Source organism: Triticum urartu, chromosome 7 (genome assembly GCF_003073215.2).
Source record: "Triticum urartu cultivar G1812 chromosome 7, Tu2.1, whole genome shotgun sequence".
Classification (NCBI taxonomy): Eukaryota; Viridiplantae; Streptophyta; class Magnoliopsida; order Poales; family Poaceae; genus Triticum; species Triticum urartu.
This window is the reverse complement of record NC_053028.1, coordinates 369,570,239-369,597,100: the sequence shown is the minus strand read 5'-3', so window position 1 is coordinate 369,597,100 and position 26,862 is coordinate 369,570,239. Positions and strand designations below refer to the sequence as shown.

General features: G+C 50.5%; 1 protein-coding gene across 1 annotated transcript; it reads left to right on the top strand.

Annotated features, from left to right (window-relative positions):
* Positions 1-3,723: 3,723 nt before the first annotated feature.
* Positions 3,724-18,723, top strand: LOC125520797. The gene is made up of 5 exons (XM_048685819.1): positions 3,724-4,121; positions 11,083-11,120; positions 11,320-11,587; positions 17,935-18,215; positions 18,287-18,723. The coding sequence occupies exons 1-5, from the start codon at positions 3,843-3,845 to the stop codon at positions 18,717-18,719; spliced, it is 1,299 nt and encodes a 432-aa protein (XP_048541776.1). The 5' UTR covers positions 3,724-3,842; the 3' UTR covers positions 18,720-18,723.
* Positions 18,724-26,862: the final 8,139 nt, after the last annotated feature.

Genomic DNA, 26,862 nt, shown 5'->3' with positions numbered 1-26,862 from the left:
GATGAACGACCCAATCACTAACCGGTAAAAAACATGACCCAGATGGGCGCCTCGAATCGGCCTCAAACCTCTAGGTTGTCTGGCGCCCCTCATATCCAACCCAAATGTAGGGCGAATATGGGACGGCCCAGGCATGCTCGGGCGCGTCCGACACGTCAGCCTGGTCCACCCCGACCCCATCCATCCTCACAAAACCCCCAATTCGGAACCCTTGCTCACTTCACTCTCCTCTATCGCCCCGTATCTTCTTCTCCCCTCTTTTGATTTCTTCAATTTTGATCCACTCTGACGGCTCCGACGACCATGTTGAGCGCTGACAGTCGCTCTGACTTCGACCTCGACGTCGACGAGGAGCTGGCCCTCCGCATTGCCCTCGAGAGGTCCAAGGTGGACATCAGGCAGTTCCGGATCTGCCACCCCGCCTCTCCCCCACCGACGCAGTGCGAACGCCGGAGCTGGCCCCTCCCGCCCCCCGCGCACACCAAAATCGGAGGCGCGCTCTGCCCACTGCGAGAGGTAGCGGGCTAGGGAGAGGGAAGCAACAGAGCAGTCCATGCGCCGCGGCCGCGGGTTGCCGGTGGAGCTCGACGAGGATGAGCGGCTCCTCGCTTGGGTTTATCGCTGTTCACTTACGATGGCGGAGATGGACGCTCGATAGCTCCGTCGAAAGAACACCAAGGCGCTTCGGCTTGCCATTGAGCAGTGGGAGCGCATGGCGGCGAAGGCGACTCGGGTGGCAAAGCTGAAGCGGTAGAAGGACAGGGCCATCCCATGGCTGAAAGGGCTCATCCTCCTCTTCGACTCCTTGCCCGACGACGAAGACGCCTCCCCCGTCGACTTAGACGATCCACCACCAGTCGCGGACGCCTACAACTGCACCAACACCCGTAAGGGCAAAGGGCCGGCAAGAAAGTGGCGAAGATCCTCCATCCCCACCTTTAATTTCAAGTTTTTATAATGTAGTTTAAACTTGTTCACGGTTTATGTGGATTATGTGAACTTTGACAATCTTTTGGACATTCGTGGGTGATCTTTCTAACCGGTAAAAAACATGACCCAGATGGGCGCCTCAAATCGGCCTCAAACCTCTAGGTTGTCTGGCGCCCCTCATATCCAACCCAAATGTAGGGCGAATATGGGACGGCCCAGGCATGCTCGGGCGCGTCCGGCACGTCAGCCTGGTCCACCCCGACCCCATCCATCCTCACAAAACCCCCAATTCGGAACCCTTGCTCACTTCACTCTCCTCTATCGCCCCGTATCTTCTTCTCCCCTCTTTTGATTTCTTCAATTTTGATCCACTCCGACGGCTCCGACGACCATGTTGAGCGTTGACAGTCGCTCTGACTTCGACCTCGACGTCGACGAGGAGCTGGCCCTCCGCATTGCCCTCGAGAGGTCCAAGGTGGACATCAGGCAGTTCCGGATCTGCCACCCCGCCTCTCCCCCACCGACGCAGTGCGAACGCCGGAGCTGGCCCCTCCCGCCCCCCGCGCACACCAAAATCGGAGGCGCGCTCTGCCCACTGCGAGAGGTAGCGGGCTAGGGAGAGGGAAGCAACAGAGCAGTCCATGCGCCGCGGCCGCGGGTTGCCGGTGGAGCTCGACGAGGATGAGCGGCTCCTCGCTTGGGTTTATCGCTGTTCACTTACGATGGCGGAGATGGACGCTCGACAGCTCCGTCGAAAGAACACCAAGGCGCTTCGGCTTGCCATTGAGCAGTGGGAGCGCATGGCGGCGAAGGCGACTCGGGTGGCAAAGCTGAAGCGGTAGAAGGACAGGGCCATCCCATGGCTGAAAGGGCTCATCCTCCTCTTCGACTCCTTGCCCGACGACGAAGACGCCTCCCCCGTCGACTTAGACGATCCACCACCAGTCGCGGACGCCTACAACTGCACCAACACCCGTAAGGGCAAAGGGCCGGCAAGAAAGTGGCGAAGATCCTCCATCCCCACCTTTAATTTCAAGTTTTTATAATGTAGTTAAACTTGTTCACGGTTTATGTGGATTATGTGAACTTTGACAATCTTTTGGACATTCGTGGGTGATCTTTTGATGATCGGAATGTGCATTTTTATGCCTGATTCTATGTCCATTTTATGATCTATGTAGCTTCATTTACGTTGCATGATTTAGTATAGATAAAGTGTATCAGATATGAGATAGATGGATGTGGACGACGCGATTTAAGGACCGACTGGTCAGTGCTCGCGGGCGCGTCTGTGTGGGTTTGAAGGACGGATTTGGTGATCACGCATAGATGATCTTAGGCCAACTCCAACGCACGACCCCAAACAAACGTCCATTTGGGTAGGGAAATGGGGCGGCGTCCGGCCGTTTTCATGGATGCGTTGGCTGTGCGCCCAATGCGCGGGCACATCTGGCCCGCCACGGTTGGTTAGTGCCCGTATGTATACATTTTCTTGGCTCCATTTCTTTTATTATTTCATCAACGACATTTTGATACATTGGAGTACATTCACCAATTCTTGACTATAATAGTAAAACCAAAGAAAACAAGAACTACAATTAGACATTCTAAAAGATATCTAACTTCCATAACTGCTCCCATAAGTTGGATTAGTGTCTTCTTGATGCCTTCATTGTTGATCTGCAACTTCTCGATCTTGCATACGTCTTTCTTCTTCGATTCTAAAAAAGTAGACGTTGCTTGGCATCTAGCCTCATCTCTAGCCATTATTCTCACAATGAGTGCGTGAAACATCTATCAAATTTGGTCCTAGCAATATATCAATGTATTCTTCTTTCCAATACCAAACTTGCATCCATCCCACACACAAATCTGAGTATAAGCAAAGAGCTATCGAAAATGTGCCGAATCCGAGAGCACAATCGAAAGAAAACAAGCACGTACCCCATCGTTTTTGTACTTGATGAACACACATCCGGAATGTTCCGGCATTGTAGATATGCGGCGAATGACCTGTCACGGGCAGTCGTCGCACTTTAGGAGCTGCAAACGGTGAGCCGACGAGCCGATGGGCCCGCACCGAGCCCGGACGACGGTCGGGTGTGTCTGGCGGCGAACCGACGACGAGATAGATTTGAGTGGCTAGAAGCGGAGTCAATACCTTCATGCGGTGTGGAGGCGTTGTCGGGGCCGTGCAGTTCTGTACCCAGACAATCCATGGCAAGGTGCAGCCTCCTACGGCTGGATGCGCTCAAATCCGGTGGCCGGATGTGCTCTCCTCAAATCCGACGGACAGGCTGGATAGTGAGGTGGCCAAGAAAATGGCGGCCGGAGGGTGCGGGGGGTTGCCGGGCTGGACATCAAGGTGGCCAAGAAAATGACAATGACTATGGCGGAGTTAGGGGGCGGGGACTGGAAGGAGAAGGGGAATAGAGAAAAGGCCATCTGTGTCGCCGACTGGCGGACCAGAAGAGGACAAGGGCATGCGTCCCTTTATCCCCGCGTGCCCGTTTCAACGCAAACACGACCTAAATTTGATGTGGGAATGAGGTCGAAAGTGAACGAAAAATGAATGTTTGTATATTTGCTTCACGTGTTGAGTTGCGTTTTGTGTCTGTTTATCTTCAAACGAATGCGGCTGAAGCATTTGGGTCCTTGGAATTGACCTTAGCGTGTCCCGCCGAGGGAATCGTGGCCGATGGCGAGCCATCCGCGCGCACACTGCTCAGCTCGAAGGGAAGGACTGTGACGTCAGCAGTCCATCGGGCCTCGCGCTCAGTAAGGACACCTATGAGAGACCAAGCCAATCCTCGGGGAAACCTCAGCTCCGTGCTCGCCCACTCCTTCCGTGAGGACCATTATACACACACGCTCCCATCCGAACCCTAGCCTTAGCTAACCCGGCGCTTGCCATGCTCTCCACAGCACCAGCCGCGTATTCCACCTCCTTCGCCGCCTTTCCCACCCTCGCGCGGCGCCGGCACCGGCACCGCCGCGTTCTGCTACCGTTCGCCGCGGCGACGGACGGGGCGGAGCGGTTCGCCGCGAGCAGCTCCATTGCGGATTACCTCCGGTACCGCCGCCCGATGTCCGGGGACCTCTCGGTGGGAGGGGGTGGCGGCAAGCTGCAGACGGCCGTGGTGCGGTACGAGAAGCGGTTTCCATGGTCGCTCATCCACCCTTTTCTCCGTGTAAGTCCAGCATGGTGGATGTCTTCTCTTCTGCTGCGTGCTGCTTGCTTTAGATTTGATTGTTGTAGAATCTAATATTTGTTTCGAATTTCTCTAGAACTGTTTAAATTTGACTATTATTTTCATGATAGCTAGGCGTGTAATTTATGGCTAGAAGCCGTGGATTATGTTAATGGTTCAAACAGTTTGGCAACGGGTAAAACTTTCTTCGGATTCGTGAGTTGGAAGTGTGTTACACTATTGTTTGCAGGCACATCTTATAAAACGTAAATGATTGATGGAATCGCACATTTATTGAATTCATGCTCCAGCCAACTCATCCAAAAGTCTGAACTGATGGAGGGAGATGGGCAATATATTTCAACACTCCCCCTCACGTCTAGGCTATTTTAGTCCTTAGACGTGGGATCGATGTAGGTCGTAGAATCGTTTTATTTAATACTGCGTTGGCAGGGTCTTGAACTCAAGACCTCTTGGCTCGGATACCATATAAAACGTAAAGGATTGATGGAATCGCACATCGCCCTGTAGGGGTGCGTTGATCTCATATATATAACAAAGGACAGTACAAGTATATACCACCGTGTACTATTTGGATTCTAACACATCTGTATACTGCAATTCAACAACAATGACGATTTCAACTCGCCGAAGTTTGCCGGCTAACTTATACTACCTCCATTCTAGAAGGAGTATATGACTAGCCTACCAAAACGTCATATATTTTACTCCCTCCGTTCTAAAATAGATGACCCAACTTTGTACTAAAGTTAGTATAAAGTTGAGTCATCTATTTTGGAACGGAGGGAGTAGAATGGAGCCAGTATTCTTTCTGGACCCTGATAAGTGTCACACGTGTGGCACGAACACATGGCAACTCCGAACGTTTTTATGGCAAGTTTAGTGACGCGAAGATGACAACTTTATTTGTCAAGCATGGCAACTTTCTTTTCGGATGGCAAGTTTCGTTTTTTTGTTTTTTTTTGTTTTTGGATGATAAATTTAGTTGTAAAAAATGCCAGGGCCGGAGTGCTTCATGCCACATGTGTGGCACTTATCATTTGGGTTCTTTTTTCTTGAGCGAAGACAATGGAGGGAGATCGCCCACTTAAATTCCATTACTAGAAAGGCTGGAAACACATGCAATTACATATACACACACAGCCGCGGTGGGACACACTTATGCGCACACACAGTGTCCCTCGGTGGGGAGGTACAACAAGCGCGCCACAACATGAGCGGTGTAACACACTCAAACAAGGGTGGCACACCAGAGGTTGATGGGGGAAGGATCAACACGACGGGGGCAACAAACTGTACCTAGGTTGAGGTGATCAATGATCATGTGCCGAAGATCCTCATTTGATGACCGCATCTTGTCGAACATCATGCGGTTCCTGTTCATCTAAATACACTGCAAGATTGCAGCCATGGTCCCCCCCCCCCACACACACACGACCGTTGGCAAGATGAGGAAGCCTGCTAGGCATCCTCAATGGGCTAATGCCCCGAGATACTTAGACTACCGGCAGAGCGAAACCAAATGTCTCGAATTTGTGGGCAGTCGAAGAAAAGGTGACTGGGCGTTTCACAGGTGCAGTGAAAGAATCTACTATTGACCTAACCCTAACTACTGAAACGTAGATAAAAGTAAACGACAACATTCTTCTCTGCTTTATTGAGAGGGGTCGGCCCCTTTATATAATAAACAAGACTTGACCAACAAGCCAACACATCTATTCAAACTCTAACACAATCTCTAAACTAATCGGACTCTTTCCTAACAAAGATGCTTAATCAACTAGGACTCTAATCAAGGGATAAGACTCCATGTTTGATGGGCTGGTCCACATAACATCTCTCCCATGAAAAACAACTTGCGGACAAGCTGCATGTTGTCAATTGCCTCCCAGGGGCCCTTGGTTGCTAGCATATGTGGAGCTATCTTGGTCAATAGTCATCAACCTTGATGAAGAAGAGCCACGCACATTGGTGACCCCGAACATAAATCTCGTCGCAGTTGAAGCAAATGCCTTGGAGATGACGTTTTGCTAACTCGGCTAGAGTGAGGTGCCGAACCTGCCGTGGTGGGGTCACTTTGGAGTGGATGATGGCAGAACATGTGCTAGTGGCGCTGGCGGGGAAGGTATTTTAGCTACGTTGACCGCAAGAAGATCAGAGGGTAACAAGGGCCCTATTGGACTAGAAGGTTGGTGTGGTGACGTTATTGGTGGGAAATGCTGCTGCTCATAGGCCTTGGAGAAGGAGATGGCAGTTTGGAGGTCACATGGCTGCTGAAGCTCGACGTTAACACGAAGACCATTGGGCAGCCCTAGCCCTGCTGTGTATAGAAACAATTGTTGGGATGGTGTTAACGACTCATTGTTGTGGCACATGAGTGCTAGAAACCTGCTGGTGTAGTCGGCAATCGAGGAAGTGAACAACAGGCGTGCCAATTCGCCCAAAGGATTGGCACGGAGTGACGGCTAAAATTGAACATGGCAAGCTTCCTTGAACTGCTCCCATGTCGGCATGCCGAAATCGCGCTCGAGCTTTAAGTACTAGAAGTGAGTATCATTGGTGAGGTGGTATGTTGCAGTGCGGACCTTGTCCGCGCATGGAGGAAAAACTGCTCGCATCTATGGAGCCAACCAAGAGGATCGACCGAACCATCGTAAGTCGGGAAGTCGAGCTTGTGCAAGCGAGGCACGCCTGAACCAAAAACTGAGCTGAGGTGATTGTTAGGGGGGGGTTGGGGGGTTGGGAGGGAGGTGATGGGCGGGGTGGATCTATAGATTGGTTGTGTAGGGGCGCGGCCATAGCGGCGTATGAAATCGGTTGCCAGGTGGAGACATGGAGGCGGCGACGAAAATCTGTTCCTGCTGCTAATGGTAGGGTTGTTGATGCGGATGGTAGGTTGCTGCTGCTAATGGTAGGGCTGCTGCTGGTAGTGGATGGCAAAATTGGGGTGGGTTTTGGGCTGTAGGGTGAGGGTAGGTGGTTGTGGCGAGTAAGGACATGGCTGGAGGTGGAAAAGGGTACTGGCGGCTGATGGTGGTTGGCAGCAAAAGTGGGCAAACTGCTCGACGGGTGGAGGTCCGGTGGCGGCGGTGACAGTGGTGATCCCCCCGCTAGAAACGGTACACGAGAGGCACCAGCCCGGCGAGGAGCACCTGGTCCTCCGCTTGTTGGCGTGCAAAGGCCTCCAATTGCTTTGTGATGATCTTCATCTGCTCCACAGTCTCGATCTTTGTCCACCATCGTAGATGGATTTCATACCAAATTGGAAGAATTTACTGCTGACCTAACCCTAATTATTGAGAAGTAGATAAAAGTAAATGACCATATTCTTTGCTTTATTGAGAGGGGTCGACCCCTTTATATAATAGACAAGACTTGACCAACAAGTCGATAAATCTATCCAAACTCTAATATAATCTCTAAACTCACTAGACTCTTTCCTAACAAGGATCCTTAACCAACTAGTACTCTAGTACTCTAATTAAGGGATAAGACTCCGCATTTGATGGGCTGGTCCACATAACATGCCGGAGCAGAAAGGACATTTGGGGTGGTCGAGGCAGCCAATGCGGTGAAGGAGAGCCCGAGTTCTTGTCTTGCGGCAGTGGAGGATCCACAAGAAGGCCTTGACCTTCAAAGGCACGAAATGCTCCCAGTTGAGATCGTGGAGGGGCAGTCCACATCTTGAAGTTCGATTAATTTTCTAGACTAATAGTGCATATTTTACACTGAAAGTGAACACTTTGCCATCGCCCAAGCAAGCTTGCGCACGTCTGGACCGCTTCCCAAAGAGAACGCATCCGTGAATAGGCCGAACTCAGCTTTTGCTCTCAAGCTTTTCCGGCCACATGCCGGTATCTCAATGGTGTTGAGGCGGAGGGAGTTAGGGATGCAAGCGCCCAGGTTTGGATTAAAGGAGTACATTGCGAGGAGTGCAGCTGCGTGGGGGCCTAGCGTAGTGTAGTTATCGTACCAGATAGAGGTGCTCAATCCGTCTCGCACAAACACCGCAATGATGGATCGGTATAGCGAGATTAGCGTGGCAAAACATTTCGAGGAGGGGGACGCCAGGCAGATGAGTAACCAAAGTACCTTCTCCGGACCCATGTCGTCTATGGACTTTGCACCCTGGTGAAGAGCCCATGAATAGGCCGAAGGAGAACCCCCCAAACATTTTGCTTGTCGTTCCAAAACATAGGGTGGCAGGGACGGTCCATTTGCTAATGAACCCTTTGCAGAAAGGGACTGCCATCGGTCGGCATGGAGAACATCATAGTTGTAGTAAGAATGAGCCTGCCCTCAAGCGAGGCTAGGCGCGTACGCCAGCTGGGAATGCGTCTCTCAATCTTGAATGCTAGAAGCCAAGGGTGCAGGCAGGCTATTTCGGGTCAGAAAGTGGGAGCCCAAGGTACATCCATGAGCAGTTGCAAGATCAGCCACACGCTCCAGCAACACCGACACCGACAGGGACGAAAGTGCTCTTGTAGTAATTGATCTCCAAACCAATAGCATTGATAAAATTTTCAAGATCAACCTCAGCTTCAAGATGTGTTCCATATCCTTTTCACTAGAATGAGCGTCGTCCGCATATTGAGTGACAGGGAAGGAAGGTTGTCCACAAGAGGGTGTCGTAGCCTTTACGGGGATGTATCCCACGCGATCTCCTCAGATGGGATCAATGATGATCAGTGGTTAGGGGACAACAGATCCCCTTGCCGAAGGCCATTCTTACATTCGATCCATCTTCCAAGGACACCATCTAGGAGCACCACCATCTTCCCAGTGGCAAGGATAGAGTGAATCTACTCGCACCATCTATCCCTGAAACCGTGTGCTCGGTGGACGCCGTCCAACGCAGACCAGCTGACAGAATCAAACACCTTCTTGAAGTGCAATTTAAGAGCAATTGTGGCGGCGATGCGCAAAGTGACAACTTTGGTCAAGATCCATGGCATAGAGAGAGTTGCCAGTGATACACCTCACACTGATGAAACCTGTTTGCTTGAAAGGAACCAGGAGCTCAATGAAATGCTAGAGACGACACACCAAGATCCTAGTTACAACTTTCATGACGCAGATGGCGGTCCAATAATAGGCTAGGTGTTTAGTCATCTCGTCCTTTTTGTGCCGGTTGTGGCAACTTCTACCTTTTTTAACTTTTTTAGCTCAGACCGAGCTTGTACTAGACCGCAGAACCTTTCGGGTACTTGGCTTAATAATAGGGTTGCATGCATAATTCTGATGCAATGACCTGGGGGTGATCCTCTTCTAAAAAATGGCGCAGTTCTAGAGCGAGATAGGTCCGAAGCTGTCCTCCAGGAGCACCGACACAGGTTTCGGCAGAAGCGCAATGAAAACTTGGTTGATACCCGCAAGATGTGCATGTCCATGGTAGAATTCCTCAAGGAAGTTCAATTGATCATCTTTCACCAGGTCCCGGAAGAGCTTGAAGAAGCATGGACCAAAGCCGCCCGGGCTTGGGTTGTTGTCTGAGCGCATCCGGAAGACCGTGGACCTGAGCTCCTCCATGGCGAAAGGGCACTTAAGCTCAGGCAGCCCAAGGACACGTGGCAACACTAACTACAGAGGAACCACCCATGAAGATGAGGTAGTCGTCCCCAACAAGTTTGAGAAGACACCACTGATGGCGCCTTCTTTGACAACATGATTAAAGTAGGGGACGCCTTGGTCTGGATAACCTGAATCTTGTTACGTCAGAGACGGGCAGTGGTATTTGCATGGAAAAAGACAGTATGTTGTCACCCAACTTGAACAGTTTGAAGATGTAGAACTGCCACTAGTATGCATCCAACCTCTTGAGTTCAATGGAGAGCTGTTTTTTAACATCGTGGAGTGACTCTGGGGTGGTGAGCAAGTGAAATTTCTCCACCAGATCAATCACCTCAATGAAAGCCCGACAGTTTGGCGCCAATTCTGGGGGCTGGTAAAGTGCGCAGGACCATCGTTTAGACCCATCCCGGGCCCACTTGAGTGTACGTGACAGACGGCGGGCAGGGCAGCTTCCGTGACGTGGTTTTGTGTCCTGGCCCAAACCGCTTGGATCAACAAGTGGTATTCCTTGGACGCAGCCCACCATCGTTCAAAACAAAAAACCTGGCCGACCGGCGTGTGCGAGACCGCTTCAATCACCAAAGGAACAAGATTGTCGGGCGGTGGCGCGCGCCGCCGATTGCAGAGTTGAGTTGAAGAGAAGCCAAACCGTTTGGATCAACAAGTGGTATTCCTTGGACGCGGCCCACCATCGTTCAAAACAAAAAACCTAGCTGGCCGGCGTGCGCGAGACCGCTTCAATCACCAAAGGAACATGATCGAGTTGAAGAGAAGGTGACTCCAAGGCAGGTTGATATATATGCAGCCTGAGGCACACAAAGGTGGGGTCATCTCGACAGTTGGACCAAGTGTACCGCCTGTCGCGAGTGGTAGCTCATGGAGGGTGAGGCCGTCGACCACAAGGTTGAAGGCGGCCGCCGCGGCATAGTCGCGCCGGGGCGAGTTCTTGTCGTAGAGGAACCATGTTGAAAGCCTCCACGAAGATCCATGGAAGGGCGCACATGCTTGCAACCACATGCAGCTCTGCCACTAAATCCAAGCGAAGCTTAGGAGTGGAAGGGGTATAGATGTTCGTCACGACGGAGGCGGCGTCCGTAGCAAACTCGGAGAAGGACGTGATCGTGTAGGCAAGCACCTCGTCACGGACAAACTCGAAGAAAGCACAAATACTATTGCGTTTTCACTAATATCGTGCATGTACCATGTATTTATTATGCCGTCCTTGTGAACAATGATGAGATGAAATGGAAATAAGGTCTGTTCGTATATCATGTATACAGTCCGATATCATGTATTGAATAATAGTCTGCAAGTCTTTATTAGCTTTTGCTGATCTCTGATATAGTCTGTGTACTTTTATTTGTTGCAGGTTGATTTGGTTTCTACTGTACACATTGCTGACAAAGAGTATGTTCTATGGGCCCCTTTTCATGTTTAAACATTAGATTCTGCTGGCATTAACAGCTCTATGAATCGACAAACATGTCTATCACTAACATCGTTTCCTCATCACAAGATCCTTGCACTTATTGTCTGTTGGCACATTCTGTAATTGATAGAAGTTGCCAACTAAGTGAACTATCTAAGACATATTATTTCTGTTCAGATATTTTGATAAACTCCAACAAGCACTTGCAGACTATGATTGTGTTCTGTATGAAATGGTGATAAGTCGGGATAATTTAAATAACCAGCAGGACCCAACGTTTGCGAAGAAGCTGAGATCTTCGCGCAAAGGTTTCAGTATTCTTGGTTTCATACAGAAACAAATGGCTCGTATCCTTTCATTGGATTACCAACTAGATTGCCTTGATTATGGCGATGAGAAATGGCAACATGCTGACCTTGACTATGAGACATTCAAGCTGCTTCAGGTAATAAATTTAGTTACACTAGCACAGTGGCCCGCGCACATGCGCTGGCAACACCTTGATCATGAAACATTGACTTCCATTATCATGATTCAAATAGTCATATTGAATATGTGAGACATATGTATTTAGTAGATCATAATAGTCCTGCCAATAAGTTCGACTAAAAACACTTTTTTCACTCTCTCGAAAATACAAAAGCCTTTGCATTTCACTGCATTGATAGAGAGAAGTGTTGAGTATCATTGTTATTATGGAAACATAGGATGGCGTAGGATTTATTCCACCTTGCCTTGTACTCCAAAACGACCTTGTACTCCTATATATATGCCCATGAGGCTCAAGCAATATCAATGAACTATTCCACCAATTTCCTCTCTCCCTTCTAACATGCTATCAGTTTCCGGGTTCTAAACCCTAGTCGCCGCCGCTTCCGCACCCGCGCGCCGCCCCCGGGGCGGTCGGCCTCCATGACCGCCGCCGGGGGCCGCGCCGCCCGTGCCTAGGGTTCGTCCGCCGGTCGTGTTGACCGGCTGCCTAGAGTCTTTCTCCCGAGCCCTTGCTTCGGGTTTTTTCACTCTCTCGCCGGTCGTTTTGAATGGCGTTTTTTTCTTTTTGGTTTTTCGATCTATACTTGATCGGTTTGTGTCGCCCGCCGCCGCCATCGACCCCCGTGCGCCTCTACTCCGACATCGGCGCGACCGGCCGGCCTCGCGCGACAGGCGGCCCCTAACGGCCGTCGTTCGCGCGCCTGCCCGCCCGTCGCCCCAACCCGGCGACCTCGCGCGACAGGCGGCCCCTCACGGCCGTCGTCCTGCGTCGGCCCGCTCGTCGATCTACGCCAGCCATCACCGCCCTATCACGTGTTCAGCGCGCCCCTTCGCCGATCGAGCAACAGGCTGCCGCAGCGCCGCCCCGTCGGGCCGCAGCGCCGCCGCCCCCGTGGTTCTCCCCGTGGCTGCACCAATCCGCGTCGCCACTGCGTCGCCCCTTCTGGCCATAGTGCCGCGGCAAGTGATCTCCGCCGCCGCCCTGAGGCCGTTCCCGTGGTTGCACCACCTTGCGCGCTGCCGCGGCGTCGCCCCTTCAGGCCGTAGTGCTGCGGCCCGCGGTCAACCGCCGCACCGAGGCCGTCCGCTCCAGGCCGTCCCCGAGGCTGCACCGACCCTCGCGCTGCTGCTACCTCGCCCCGTCGGGCCGTAGCGAGCGTGGCACGCGATCCCTGCAACCGCCCTGAGGTCTTCCCCGCCGTCGCCCCGACCTGCCCGCCGCCGTTGCGTCGCCCCTTAGGGCCGTAACGCTGCGGCACACGGTCCACCGCTGTCCACGCGCGTTGACTTCCACGTGATATGCGCCGCGCCGCCTCCCTTGGCGCGGGAACTTCACCGACCACGCCGGTCTTCGTCACGCTGTCGGGTTCATTATCGCCTACTTCGAGCACCGCCGCCACGCTCCTTCTCTAGCCGCCGCCGCCTCCTTAGGCCGCCGTCGCCGCTGCTCTTCTTCCGCGGCTCCACGGCGACTACCTCAACACCGGCAACCCCCGACTCGACACCGACCATGGCGTTCTTCGCCCGGCTACCTCAACTACGGGTACACCACCTACGCTCTCGGCACCCGAAGTACAACAAGATGCCCCTAGACGCTAGTCGTGCGCCCCTCTGGAATCATAGCTGCAAGCTCTCTTGCGCCTGCCAAAGTCCACGGCCTAGCCTCCCACTTAATTGTGTCGAAGAGGCGGTCCAAATTGAGCCACGCTTTGTCGAAGATGATGCTCTATAATGCACGAAGCCACAAGCTGGCGAGGTTGGAGCCAACTAAAAACACTACGACTTGATTTATCTTGAGAATATATAAAACTAATAATGGAGCAACAAACTAATTTTATTATATTGGGTAAATGAGAAGTTAAAGATACATAAAGCGTTTATTATATTGACAAAACAAATAAATCAAACAACACATATGTTTTCAACTTAAAATCTAAAGCAGGATGCATGTAATCTGTTCAACCAAAATCTTATATGTATTCCTCCATGCATCATCTAGCGAGTAAGCTGCACATCAGCATAAATATGAATTCTCTTAGCCATAGTATCAATTTTGCTTGCTCTTTGTTGCTAGAAAGCATATGCTTTGCCTGTTCTACATCAACACAACTAAGTGCATCCTTTCATCCTACATACTATCATATTTTCCATTATACTGAACTGAGCCATATTATGATGATAATCCAAACATCAGTACATTGTTTTTCTGGATAGTTAAAGAGAAATATTTAAATATCAGAAGATCTTGGTCGTGATTGACTAATTCTTTTTAATATTGTTCATACAATTGCCAAACAACGAAATTTCACCATTTTAGCAATGGTGGAACAAAAGAACCAATGCCTCTAGGGTTCATAAAGCATCAAAGTGTTGAGCACATAAGGGCGCTCTTTCCAATTCAAATGTATTGGGGCTTTCTCTCAATTCCTGAACTGCATATGTGAGATTAGACAATTATCTCAACTCCAAGTGTTCATTATGTTGACAAATTCGGTAAAGGGGTTATCTATTCATATATTCCCACATTTCTAATCCGCTGAATAAACATTAAGCCATCTTCATCTCCAAGTCACTCCATATATAACCTACAAACAAAAAATGCAGTAACATATTATATGTTCCCACTCTGTGTATGCTCCGGGCCTAGTTTACCAAGAGGATTGAAAATTTCGAATCGATTTTGGACTAGAACTGGCCGATCTTTTCCCACTTGTAATGAAGAGGTAGAGCTCATGTTAGTTGCTCAAGGAAGTAGTTCAATTATATATTTTACTCAATCATGTAATATCACGATGATACACTCAAGAACATCACCTGTCCGTGCTTCTGCGCTGCTAGTAGTGAGGCATAATAAATAAATATTATTGCACACATGTATTAATGGAAGACACTGTGGGAGTTAGAAATAAGTGGAAAACTTAGGGTCATGAGTTCTGTTTGTTATTATCAAAGGGGTTATCTATTCATAAATTTCCACATTTCTAATCTGTTGAATCAACATTAAGGCGTCTTCATCTCCAAGTCACTCCATACAAAACCTACAAACAGAAAATGCAGTAACATATCATTAAAGTTTCACACCTTCCAACGGAGCAATCTAGGCTTAGTAGTGAGTAATTTTAGGTGACCAAGATTTAAAGAAGGCAACTGAGCATTAGCAAAAGTGTTATTAAGAACATGTACATTTGCTACTGCAGAAATTACTCGTTTGTGCATCTTCACCCTTGCTAACCGTAGGTACGGTAGCTAACTTTGGATTAGATTACCATTAGTTATGCCTCTTATGTCCGATAGTGAACAGTGATTTTCTGTCGTAATTAAATTAACACAGTGAACTTTCTTGCACCATACCAGTGCTTACAGTTTTAGACCTATCTAGCCATCCATAATCATGTTAGCAATCTTCACTTCGTGCGTCATGCCTATTCTTAATAATGTGCATGGTTGTAGGTCACTTCCTTGCCTGCCATGTTTTGATGTTGCATAACCCTTTTATTATTGGATTAAATTTTAGTTAAAGCTTTAATTTGGAAAGTCAAATGATCCTTATATTACTGAACATATTTTAAGAACTAACTCACGTTGGTGGTGTTACTACAAAGTTGAGAACTACTATAATATTGCTCGCTTTGTTCAGAAATATAGAATAAATTCACTGTTTGAGTTCAAGCTGTAACTGCAATTTTTTTGCGCTCCGATCCATATTAATTGTCGCTGATTTAGTATGGATTGTAGGGAGTAACATCTTTAATACTCCCTCCGTCCCACAATATAAGATCGTTTTTCACGCTAACATAGCTTGTGGGACGGAGGGAGTAGTTAAGAAATCAGAACCATATGGAAGTTTTTTTAATACAAATTGAATACAAAACCAACTGTGTGTAACACAATTAACATACTAGTGGATTAATATTAGTCTAGGCTTGAATTTGGATAATCAAATACATATCATTAAGGCCTTGTTCAGTTAGCTCCTCCACCGCCGGGATTGGAGCCCAATCCCCGCTAAACCCCGTGGTTTCGGCCTGACCGGGATTCGACCTCGGCCTGCCTTATAAGCGTATTCGATTAAACCCGGCCGAGGCTAGACCCCCGCCCAAATCACGTGGAACTACCCGGGATATAATCCTCGCCCCTCTACCCGTGGAACCAATCCCTCCCGGTGGACGAAACGGTACGCGAGAAGAAACAAAATCGAGCCCTCTCTCCCCGAGTCCCCAAGCTCTCTCTCTCTCTCTAGCGATTCTGCGGCGATGGCGGCGCAGCCATTAGGAGGCGGCGATGGCGGCATACTTCCCCACCTCTCCCTTCTCTCCCACCCGGTAAGCCTCTTCTCCTTCCCCTCTCCTCCTCTTCTTTCCCATCTCCTCCTGATTCTGACCTGATGTTGACCAAGGGCAACGATTCATATACATGGATCAGAAAGAGAGTAACCGAACAGGTTATGGTCGCAAGGATTCATGCGGATGAGGAATAGCAAGGGTTGGGTGACAAGTAGGGGTTCACCCAATCTCTAGGAGGTTAGAAACCACTCGTGGAATCTAACCACGACAACCGAACAAGGCCTAAGGTAATATATATTGTGATCCGTATTACATAATGCTCCGTTAGGATGTACGTATTGAGAGCCAACGAATTGCATTGGGTCCAATATCAAATTGGCCTTGTTTTGGAAATAGGCCACAATACCAAATCTATTGTTTGGTTGCGAATGAAACTGCTTGTTGGAATCCAACAAAGTAGGCAATGCCAATTTCATGTTTGGATGTTATGTTGATGAATTGACCTAGACACATCCATCCTTCCACCGCCACCCATGACCGGCTCCCTCTGCCTCATTCCTTCCCGCTGGTCCACCACCGTGTGGCATCCCCACTCCGGCCTGGCTGTTGGCGGCCTCTCACTCAGCCGGGTAACTTCCCGGAATATCACCAGATGGTTGGCGTCCACATGCATCAGATGTGCAAGACCAAGAGCGCTATGGCCACCACGGCGCCATCCATGGCCTGCTCCTCCGTCAAGGACTCGCTCCTGGACTTGCCCCTCCTCACCTTTGCCGAGTTCGTCACCGCCAGCGCCAACTTCTCCACTGCGCACCGCCTAGCACCGTCCTCCAACTCCTTCCTTGCGTGCTCCGCAGCCACCTGGCCGCCATCTTCTGCCGCACGCTGCGGCACGACCCGGTCGAGGTCTCACCATGCTCGGCCACTGCCACCAAGCGCCTCTAAGGCACCACAGCTTCCCCCGGCGGCTCCCTCTTCCTTTCCTACGAGCTTGTCCCGAGCGCGGCTCTACGGCGCCAACAACCCCTCCATCACGCCGCTCGCCTCCTAGCAAGCGTGGCTCCACCTCGCCGCCGTTCCCTGACTCCCTGGCGTTGCTCCACCAAGGGCACGGGATCTGGAGATGCAGGGGCAGTGGTGGCCAGCGGGGGAGGAGGAGCAACCGTGGTAATAGGAGCAAGGGTGTCCCGGGCTCTCCATTAGATGGTAGCTATTGATTTTGGTAGTCAGACTTTGATGATTGGACTACAGCGCGCGACGACGTTGCGCCTTAGCAATCTCTAAGCCAACTCCGAGATGTTATTGGCCACACCGGAGCATGATCAACCTGACCACAAAGGTCTAATTCCTGCAAGCAATGAGAACAAAGAAGAACCAAGATTTACAATCTGGATGTTGCAAATAAAAGATAAATGATAAATGATGAAAGTTGGGGTTTCATAAGCGGTCTTGGCCTGGTCCTTGGACATAAACGAAGTATGCGAAGTTGCAGCCATGGCTATTTTTTAGCTAAACAAAACCCGAGTCTAAACGACCCCCTAAGGGCTGCATTTATAGAGGGAGGGCAATTTCGCCAAACCAAAACCCAGAAGAGCTAAAACGGTATCGACGCTGGCAACAAGTCAACAGACCAGGACCGAAGTTTATTTGATCAACGCAGCTACACTCAAAAGCACACAAAAAGAGACACCAGCTAAACCACAGCAGCCTGTTCACTGGTGATCGTCATCAGCACCGCCATCTTGGACTTCATCATCCTCAGAAGTACATTTAGCATATAATAGTAGATTTTGTCTTTCCACTGCTTGCAGTTTTCCATGTAAAACTTCTCAAGAGGATAAGTTTCAAGGTGAAATTGTGTTATTAGTGTTGGAGGTTGATGGGTGTAGCTTCTTGATTTGCAGAATTTGCAGATTTCATAGCAAACAGCTTCTTATGCTCATTTGTGCATTGCTCTTTCTGTCGTGGCCTCCAAAAAATTGTGGACTAAATGTATTCTGCCTTTTATGCTTTTCAGACTGAAAGAGGTGAAAGCTTTCTCACATTTGCAGTGGACATGACCCTGAAATCAACTAAAGCATTGGTACAACCAACTTCTCCAGCTGGTCTTGATTTCTGGAGATCCAAGTTGCTATGGGCCTCGCGTGTTCTACCAATGCCACTTATTGGACTATTTGTTATCACCGGGCTTTGTTTGCCAGTGGATAAGCAAGATGGATATCCTGAGCTGGAAGCATTATCCAAACTAGATTTAGGAGCTGCTCTTAAGATTTTTCTGGCTAAGCAATTGACCTCTGAGTGAGTACATTCAAACCAGTAGTGCTAGTTATGGTTCTTTATTTACTAATTCTTCTTTTTCTCGTATGCAGTTTCAATGCTATGACTGCACCTGCTGAGGATAAGTCAGTTATAATTGGGGAAAGGAACAGAGTTGCAACTGAGAAGATAAAGGGTGCGATAAACCGAGGGTACAAGAGAATAGCGGTTCTGTACGGAGGTGGGCATATGCCAGACCTTGGAAGACGTCTTCGAGAAGAGCTAGATATGGTCCCATCCAATGTGCAATGGGTCACAGCATGGTCAATAAGAAGCCGGGAGCTAGATAAAAAATCGCTTCCATTTTTGAAGACGATGGCTGAGGTTTCAGGGTGGCCTTTGAATAGATATGAAACACTTGCTTTGCTAATCTTTTCTTCAGTTCTTGCAGTGGATCTATGGTTTTGGGAGTTTCTCGTGGAAAGCAGTCTGAATTGGGCATCTTTGGCTGGTTCCTGGATTGATCAATTTAGTGCTCCATTTTGACAAAGAGTTTGTCTGAAAAGAAGGGGGGGGTGGAAAGCGACGGTCCAAATAAAAAACAAAACCATTTACTGTTGCAGTTAGTTTCAGATATTAGTTGGAGTGCTGTCTATGCAAACTTGTAGATAACAATTTATTGAATCAACTTGGAATGAGATTAGTGAGAAAGTTGAAGCCAGTGGGTCTTAGGCTGTGCTTAGTTGGACTTTTGCAGCCTTTTTTTTGCTTTTCAATGCTATAATAAGCTAACCAAAGAGAGAAAATGAGAAGCAAAGAATGTAAAGGTTGTATCTTCTCCGTAGTGCAATTCTTGCAGTTGGTGCATTACACATGCATACCCTATCCCTATGGACATCTCTGAAAGACTGAGCCGACATATCATTTTAAAATTTACGAAATCACCGTAGCCACCTCGTCGTTGATGGGAACGTCTTCTCCCACTAAATGTGCATCATCGGAAATTCTGAAATAAATTCAGGAATAAATGCGAGCATAAGACTTGAACCCTGGTGGGCTGGTGATACTACAGTCCCTCTAACCATCCAACCACAGGTTAGTTCGCGCTGTCCTTGAAAATTGCAATGTATTTACCCACCACTACGAATCCCAAGTCATACCCGTTCATTCTACTTTTCTCCTAGTATCAGAGGAAATGAACGACACCACAGATACAACTCGCCACCCGCTCAACCTGCGCAACTCCTAGCCGCTCGGCAACCAGGGTTTGGCCGCCGCCTCCTGCCTTCGCGGCTTGCTCCGGCGACCCTCCATGTTTGGCCAGGTATAGTCTTCCTTCCAACCTCTACCTACCCCCATCCCGTGGCGGGTGGTCTGGTCGGTCCGGCGCCGCCGCATCGGCTTTTCTCCTCCCCATTCCTCCTCTAAGAAGAATGAAGAGGAATAAAATTGATGATATATTGCTCGAGCCCCATGGTCTATTCTGCTAATATTCCTTTCAACTTCCGAACTACACGCTCAATGCAAGTGCACGGCATTGTTGAAGCAAAAACATTGCAGTACTGAGACTAGTGAACTTCTCGTCGTAAAAAAAAATGGCACACACCTTTTCGGTACTGTTTTTCGTTATATTTGTGTTAGAATATTATGTACGCAAGAGGTTACGTGGACTTGGAGTTGTAATTGGGTTGGTTAGGTACGAGTAGTGTAGGAGTCGGACACGTTGTATCCTAGGCCTCTTATATATCGAGGGCACCACACGTTGAAACCTATGATGACTTGATAGCAACAGGTACGCGGGGGAGCCGACGGCTTGTGCCGGCGCCCGGGTGGCCGGTGTTGCGGTATCTTATGGAGGAGCGTCCGTAGTCATGCCCCGGGGATGTAGCCATATCGGCGAACCTTGTTAACAAATACCATGATAGAGGCGAGGGGCCCGATCTTTCGATGAGATGATAACTATCGACTTGGTGGAGACGACTTTGACGACCCGACTACAAACATGCATGACATTGCGCCTTAGCAATCGCTAAACCAATCTCCCGAGGTTACTGACGATGCTGGAAGCATGATCAGCCTGACCACGAAGGTCTATTCCTGCATGCAATCGAAGAACAAGCAAGAATATGATAATGCAATCTGAATATTACGAATATAGATGAAGTATTAATAAATATGGGGATTCGAAAGCGGTCTTGGTCTGTGTCGTGGTTCTAACTCTGACAGTGATGTAGGGGGGTGAGTATGGAGAGGCTAGATCCTAGCTATTGGGAAGTTGTTACACGCGAGGTTTACGAGTTCAGGCCCTTCTCGGAGGAAATAATAACCCTACGTCTCGGAGCCCGGAGGCGGTCGACTGGATTATGCGTGTATGGATTACAGGGGTGCCAACCCTTCCTACTGAGGAGGGGGGTGGCTTATATAGAGTTCGCCGACCCCCTCCTGCCCTCAGTAATGCAGGGTTTTAAAGTACATTCAAGATGGGGCGTTACTGGTAACGCCTCTAATAAAGTGCTGTAATGACCATGAAGACTACTTAACAGCTGACCGTTTGCCTACGGAGTGACTGTAGATCTCCTGGCAGTCGAGTGAATAGCTTCATGGTCGAGTGGTAGCTTCTTGGTCGAGTGTCTTGAACCCGTCGAGTGAAGTACCTTCAAGTCGATTGATGGGTGATTTCTCCCAGGGGTGTCCTAGAGTAGGACTCTTAGGTCAGGTCCGTGTCCCTACCCTAGGTACATGTCTTCATCATTAGCCCCCGAATGGATCGAGGTTAGAGTGGGGAAAGAGTTGGAGATCTTTCCGACTGGTTCTTCGGGCTATGTGAGCGCCTTGTTTCGGGACAATCGTCACGGATGACGTTGCCAACCTTTCTCAGTTGCCTTGATCCATTCTAGGCCTTCCGTCGAGTGAATTACTTTGTTTGTGCCATACCGAGTGCCGGCGCGATCGGGGTCTTCTGTTTTTAGCAAGTTGTTCTGCGGCCCGCGGATGTCGCGGGATTTGGATTTTGGGAAGCGCGCGGGACGGGAGCAGCCGCAGTAATCGGAAGCGATAAAGCGGAAGTTCCTCGATCTCCGCGTCGCCTTTTTCGCCACGTACTGCGCGCGCGTCTGTTGCGGGATTTGACTGGATGGCCTGGGCCTACCGGTCAGCCACTCGGGAGCGGCCCCTTATAAGTTGCCGGCTCGGGGTTTCCAAGCCGTGCGCTCTCTTCTCCTTCCTTCTTCCTCTCTCCCTTTGCCAGTCTCCCTGCTACCTCCGCTCTCACCCTAGCGCCGCGAGCCCGTGCGAGATCTCCCCGGCGACGATGGTGAAGGGCAAGACCACCGCTTTGGAGCGCGCGAAGAAGGCGGCGGTGGCGGGGAAAGGGAAGAGATCTGCTCGGGGCGGATCCTCCTCCAGGATCGCTCTGCCCAAAGGTTGGATCCAGGGCGACTGGATGCCCTCAGTGCTCCGGCAAGACGATCTTGACGACATGGTCGAGGGGGGGCCATTCCCCACGAAGCTGCGCGTCTTCCGGAGGGAGAGATCGAACCTCAACCCCGTGACGGTGAGTGCGTGCTCCTAGCCACCCACATCGACCGAGGGTTTTCTCTGCCGCCCCATCCTTTCTTCCGGAGTTTCTTGAATTTCTTCGGAGCGCAGCTCCATCACTTTACCCCCAACTCCATAGTCTATCTTGCCGCGTTCATTTCCATGTGCGAGGCCTTCCTGGGTTGCCGTCCGCATTGGGGGCTTTTCAAGCATATTTTCACTTGCCGCTCTCAGTCGGTTAAAAAGGCCAAGTCGAGTGATGAAAAGACGCAAGTGATCCAGCTGTGCGGGGGCCTGGCGATCCAGACGAGGGGGAAGAGTTGTTTTCCCTCTATCACCTTCCCGGAGTCGGTCCGCGGCTGGCAGTCGACCTGGTTCTACTGCCAGGACCAGGCGACCCCGGGACAGTCGACTGGTCTTCTCCTTTTTCCCTCGACCGAGCCGAGAAGCCTGTCTCTCTGAAAGTCGCGCCGGAGGAAAGGGCCCAGGTCAAGGTGTTGGCGGGTCGAGTGGTTGAACTTGTCCGTGAGGGGGTGACTGGGATGGACTTGTTAGAGGTCTTCCCCCAGAGGCGCATTCAAGCGCTCCAGGCGCGAGACCACCCGATGTGGCTGTATTCTGGCCTTGACGACACCACTCGGATCCACCCGGAGGAGGTCACCGATGAGATGCTGGCGGGGTGGCTGTCAAGTATCACGGGGAACAAAGACAACCCCCGAGGAGCCAGAAGGGTGATTCCACTCGACAACTCATATGAAGTGGATCAGGTATGTCTTTGTGTCGGATATCTGGCCTTCTGTATTAGTCTTCTTTGTATAAGTCGACTGACTTTCGTCCTGTCCGTTGTCCTCCAGGCTACCACTGAGATGTACTCGACGCCCAGCGGGGCACAAGGGTCGACCGAGGAAGGTGAGGGGAGCGGAGGCGAGAGCGGGGACGACCAGGTCGAGTGGGAGTCCGACGGCGAGGGAGAGGAGGGCGACGACATCTTCTCCAGTGAGGAGGAGGAGGAGGCTGAACTCTCCCGCCCGGAGGGACGGTCCAAGCTCGCCCACGATCCAGCGCAGGAACGCGGCAAGGCGGCCGCTCCCGTTGGGCAGTCGTCGAAACGCCCTCGGACTTCTTCTCCTCCGCCGACCGGGAAGGCTCCCAAGCACCCACGAACGGCGCCATCTAAGCCGCCCAAGGACTTGCCCAAAATGAAGATAGCTGTTCCCACCATTTCGGGGTAACAACAATACTTGTTTTCCTTTGTCGACTGTGGACGGATCCTTGGTCGATTCACTGGGCCAACTGACTAACTTTCGAGATTTGCAGTGGTGCAACTTCTGAGGTCTCCGCCAGGAACGAGGACCAAGAGATGGAGGACGCTGTCACCTCCAACCCTGGTACGATCACTGCCGACCTGCTTACGAGTCGACTGAAGAAGGTGTTGGTCGATTGAATGTTTTCCTTGCAGCTCCTCCTCATGTTATCGACCTCCCGGACGACGACGACAACACACCACTGAGGGTGAAGAGGAAGAAGAAGGTGTTGGCTGGCAAGGCTCTGCAATCCACTCCCGCGCCTGAGGCTGCGGCTCGGGATGATGGCGAACCCACTCGGGCTTCCGTGACTTTCGCTGTTCCTTTGACGAGCGTACAACCTTCAACTTCGACTGCAGATCCGTCTTCGCTTTTTGCTGCGTACCCCGTCCCTGAGGACCAAGCGGCTGCTGCGAAGGAGGTTGTACGCCAAGCTGGAGTCATGATGGAACAGGTGAGAGTGGCTCGGGAGGCTTGCCAGGCGGCTTATGACGCAAGCTCGGCTCTTCAGAGCAATGTCCAGGTCAGTCGACTTCAACACTTGGTCTGTTTTGATATGTCCTTTGAAGAATCTCTTTTCCAAAGGTCTTTAAGTTTGTACACCTGGTGGGTGTGTTTGCCAATTCTTGGACGAGTGGGGGCACGCTAAGTGCACCCACTGGGTATAGTCCCCGAGACTACGGTCGACTGCTGGCAGTCGACTGTAGTCTTTTTAAATTGAGTCGTAGTTGAGTTTCTTCGCTCTGTCTGATCGGGTCGTGCCGAATGGAACCTCGTCGACTGCGGGCAGTCAACGTCTTTTCTCTCTTTTTTTTACTGTGGGGGCACGCTAAGTGCACCCACTGGGTGTAGTCCCCGAGACTACTGTCGAATGTTTTGCTTCGGCTGTAGTCTTAGAAACTCTGTTATTGTCTCTTAACTGCTCGGAAGCAGCTTGTCTTGGACTCGACTTCAGGGAACGGTCGAGTGGGTTAGGAACCGGTGGGGGCACGCTAAGTGCACCCACTGGGTGTAGTCCCCGAGACTATGGTGGACTGCTGGCAGTCGACCGTAGTCTTAGTATTTACTGCCTTTGTTGCTTTTTCCTTTTTTTACTGAAATTGTAACTCCTCCTCTTTGACTTCAGAAATCTTGTGATCTTGGAACCCGCTTGGCTGACTTGGAGAAGCAGCAAATTCAAATGAACCTTGATCTGGAGCTGGCCAGGACAGAGCTGCAGAATGTCAGAGACGGCGCCGCAGGTAAGACACCTTTGTCGACTGGTTGGTTTTTAGGCTTGAGAATCTTTTCGCTTTCTCCGACTCAATCGTCATTTTTTGCAGAAAAACTGAAAGAAGCTCTGGCAAAGAAGGACCAGGACTTGGCTGCCGCCCGTAAGGAGGCTGATGACAAGACCGCTCTGGCCGCGCAGAAGCTGGCTTCGGTCGACCAATTGGAAGGGGAGAACACCAAGTTGAAGACCGCTCTGAAGGAAGCCAACAGGGAGTGTTCGCGTTGGAAGAAGGAGCACCTCACCCTGAGCGAGAAGCTGGAAGGCCTCGCTCGCGGGAGAAACGACCTAGAGAGCTACTTGGGGAGCCTCGCCAAGAAGTTGTACCTTAAGCTTGAAGGTGCGCATTCAGTTCCGACTGGTTTTTGAGTCGACTCATTCTATGAAAATTGTCTTATCCTTGAATCTTGTATGCAGAGCTTTGCCAGAATTTTGAAGAGGAGACCAGTCGAGTGGAAGGATCTGGAGTCTCATGTTGACAGCGTCGTGGATTACTTAGCTCGACTGAAGGTTGCCATGACGCGGATCGACTCGACACTTTGGCCGGAATCTACGCTCCAGAACGATCTCGAGTCTCTGATGACTCGACTCAATGGAATCTCTGACCGAGTGCAGGAGTGGAAGAAGTCTTCAGCTCGGTGTGGCGCTGACATGGCTCTGTCCCTGGTCCGCGTCCATTGTAAGGAGGTGCGGGAGGAGAAGCTGGCCGCCATCCAAGTTGCCAACACGAGGAAGCACAACTTCCAGGACTTCATGGAGACATTTATTGCTGCTGCTACCCGCATCGCAGATGGGATCGACTTGGATGAGTTCGTGGCCCCTGCCAGTCCTCCTCCTCCTGAGGAATGAAAAAACTTGCCTCGGAATGCCGAGTGTATTTTCTAAACCGTTAAACTCTGCCTTAAATTTGCCTTGGAATGCCGAGTGGAAGTGTAACAGTTAAACTCTGCCGAGCCGGGGGCTCGAGTACTTTGACCTGAGGTTTCTAGGACCTTTTAGGCTTTATCCGTAATTGATTTGTCGTTGAATCTCTTTGTGGATGACCCGTCGAGTGGGATTTGATCTTCACTCGAAGTAACTTTGTGTCTGTGGTGCAGCTCCGAAGGAGAAGGTGGCAGTCGACCTGCCCCTCGTCGCCCTTGGGACATGAGAAATGTTTTCACACTTAGGCGAGCGCTGGGCTGCAGCTAAGTCTCCGAGCGGGAGGTTTGCTCTCGCTCGGTAGGATTTTAAACTTAGGCGAGTGCTGACTGTAGCTAAGTCTCTTCGTAGGAGAACTTAGGCGAGTGCTGGACTGCAGCTAAGCCTCCGAGTGGGAGGTTTGCTCTCCACTCGGTAGGATTTTTCAAACTTAGGCGAGTGCTGACCGCAGCTAAGTCTCTTCGTAGGAGAGCTTAGGCGAGTGCTGGACTGCAGCTAAGCCCCCGAGTGGGAGGATCGCTCTTCACTCGGTAGGATTTTTCAAACTTAGGCGAGTGCTGACTGCAGCTAAGTCTCTTCGTAGGAGAACTTAGGCGAGTGCTGGACTGCAGCTAAGCCCCCGAGTGGGAGGTTTGCTCTCCACTCGGTAGGATTTTTCAAACTTAGGCGAGTGCTGACTACAGCTAAGTCCCTTCGTAGGAGGCCTTAGGCGAGTGCTGGACTGCAGCTAAGCCCCCGAGTGGGAGGATCGCTCTTCACTCGGTAGGATTTTTCAAACTTAGGCGAGTGCTGACTGCAGCTAAGTCTCTTCGTAGGAGAACTTAGGCGAGTGCTGGACTGCAGCTAAGCCCCCGAGTGGGAGGTTTGCTCTCCACTCGGTAGGATTTTTCAAACTTAGGCGAGCGCCGGACTGCAGCTAAGTCTCTTAATGAGAGAACTTAGGCGGGTGCTGGACTGCAGCTAAGCCCCCGAGTGGGAGGATCGCTCTCCACTCGGTAGGATTTTTTTGAAACTTAGGCGAGTGCCGGACTGCAGCTAAGTCTCTAAACGAGAGAACTTAGGCGAGTGCTGGACTGCAGCTAAGCCCCCGAGTGGGAGGATCGCTCTCCACTCGGTAGGATTTTTTGAAACTTAGGCAAGTGCCGGACTGCAGCTAAGTCTCTAAATGAGAGGACTTAGGCGAGTGCTGGACTGCAGCTAAGCCCCCGAGTGGGAGGATCGCTCTCCACTCGGTAGGATTTTTTGAACTTAGGCGAGACGGATTCGCAGCTAAGTCACCCACTGGGGGATTTCGTATGTAAACAAAAGTGACAACAATTAATGGAACACTCTTGCCTTTGATAAAAACGAACTGCGGGAATTTTTCTTATTACATCTCGTCCAAGATTGAGCTCAAGTGTAAAAGGGGCGGAGTAGTTCCGCATTCCAAGCTCGAGGCTCGTCGATCTGGCGATCAACATTGAAGAGGTGATACGCTCCATTGTGGAGGACTCTGGTGATGATGAAGGGGCCTTCCCAAGTAGGAGAAAGCTTGTGTGGTTTCTGTTGATCCACTCGGAGGACCAAATCTCCTTCTTGGAAGGCTCGACTCTTCACATGCCGGGCATGGAATCGACGCAAGTCTTGCTGATAAATGGTCGATCTGATCATGGCCATC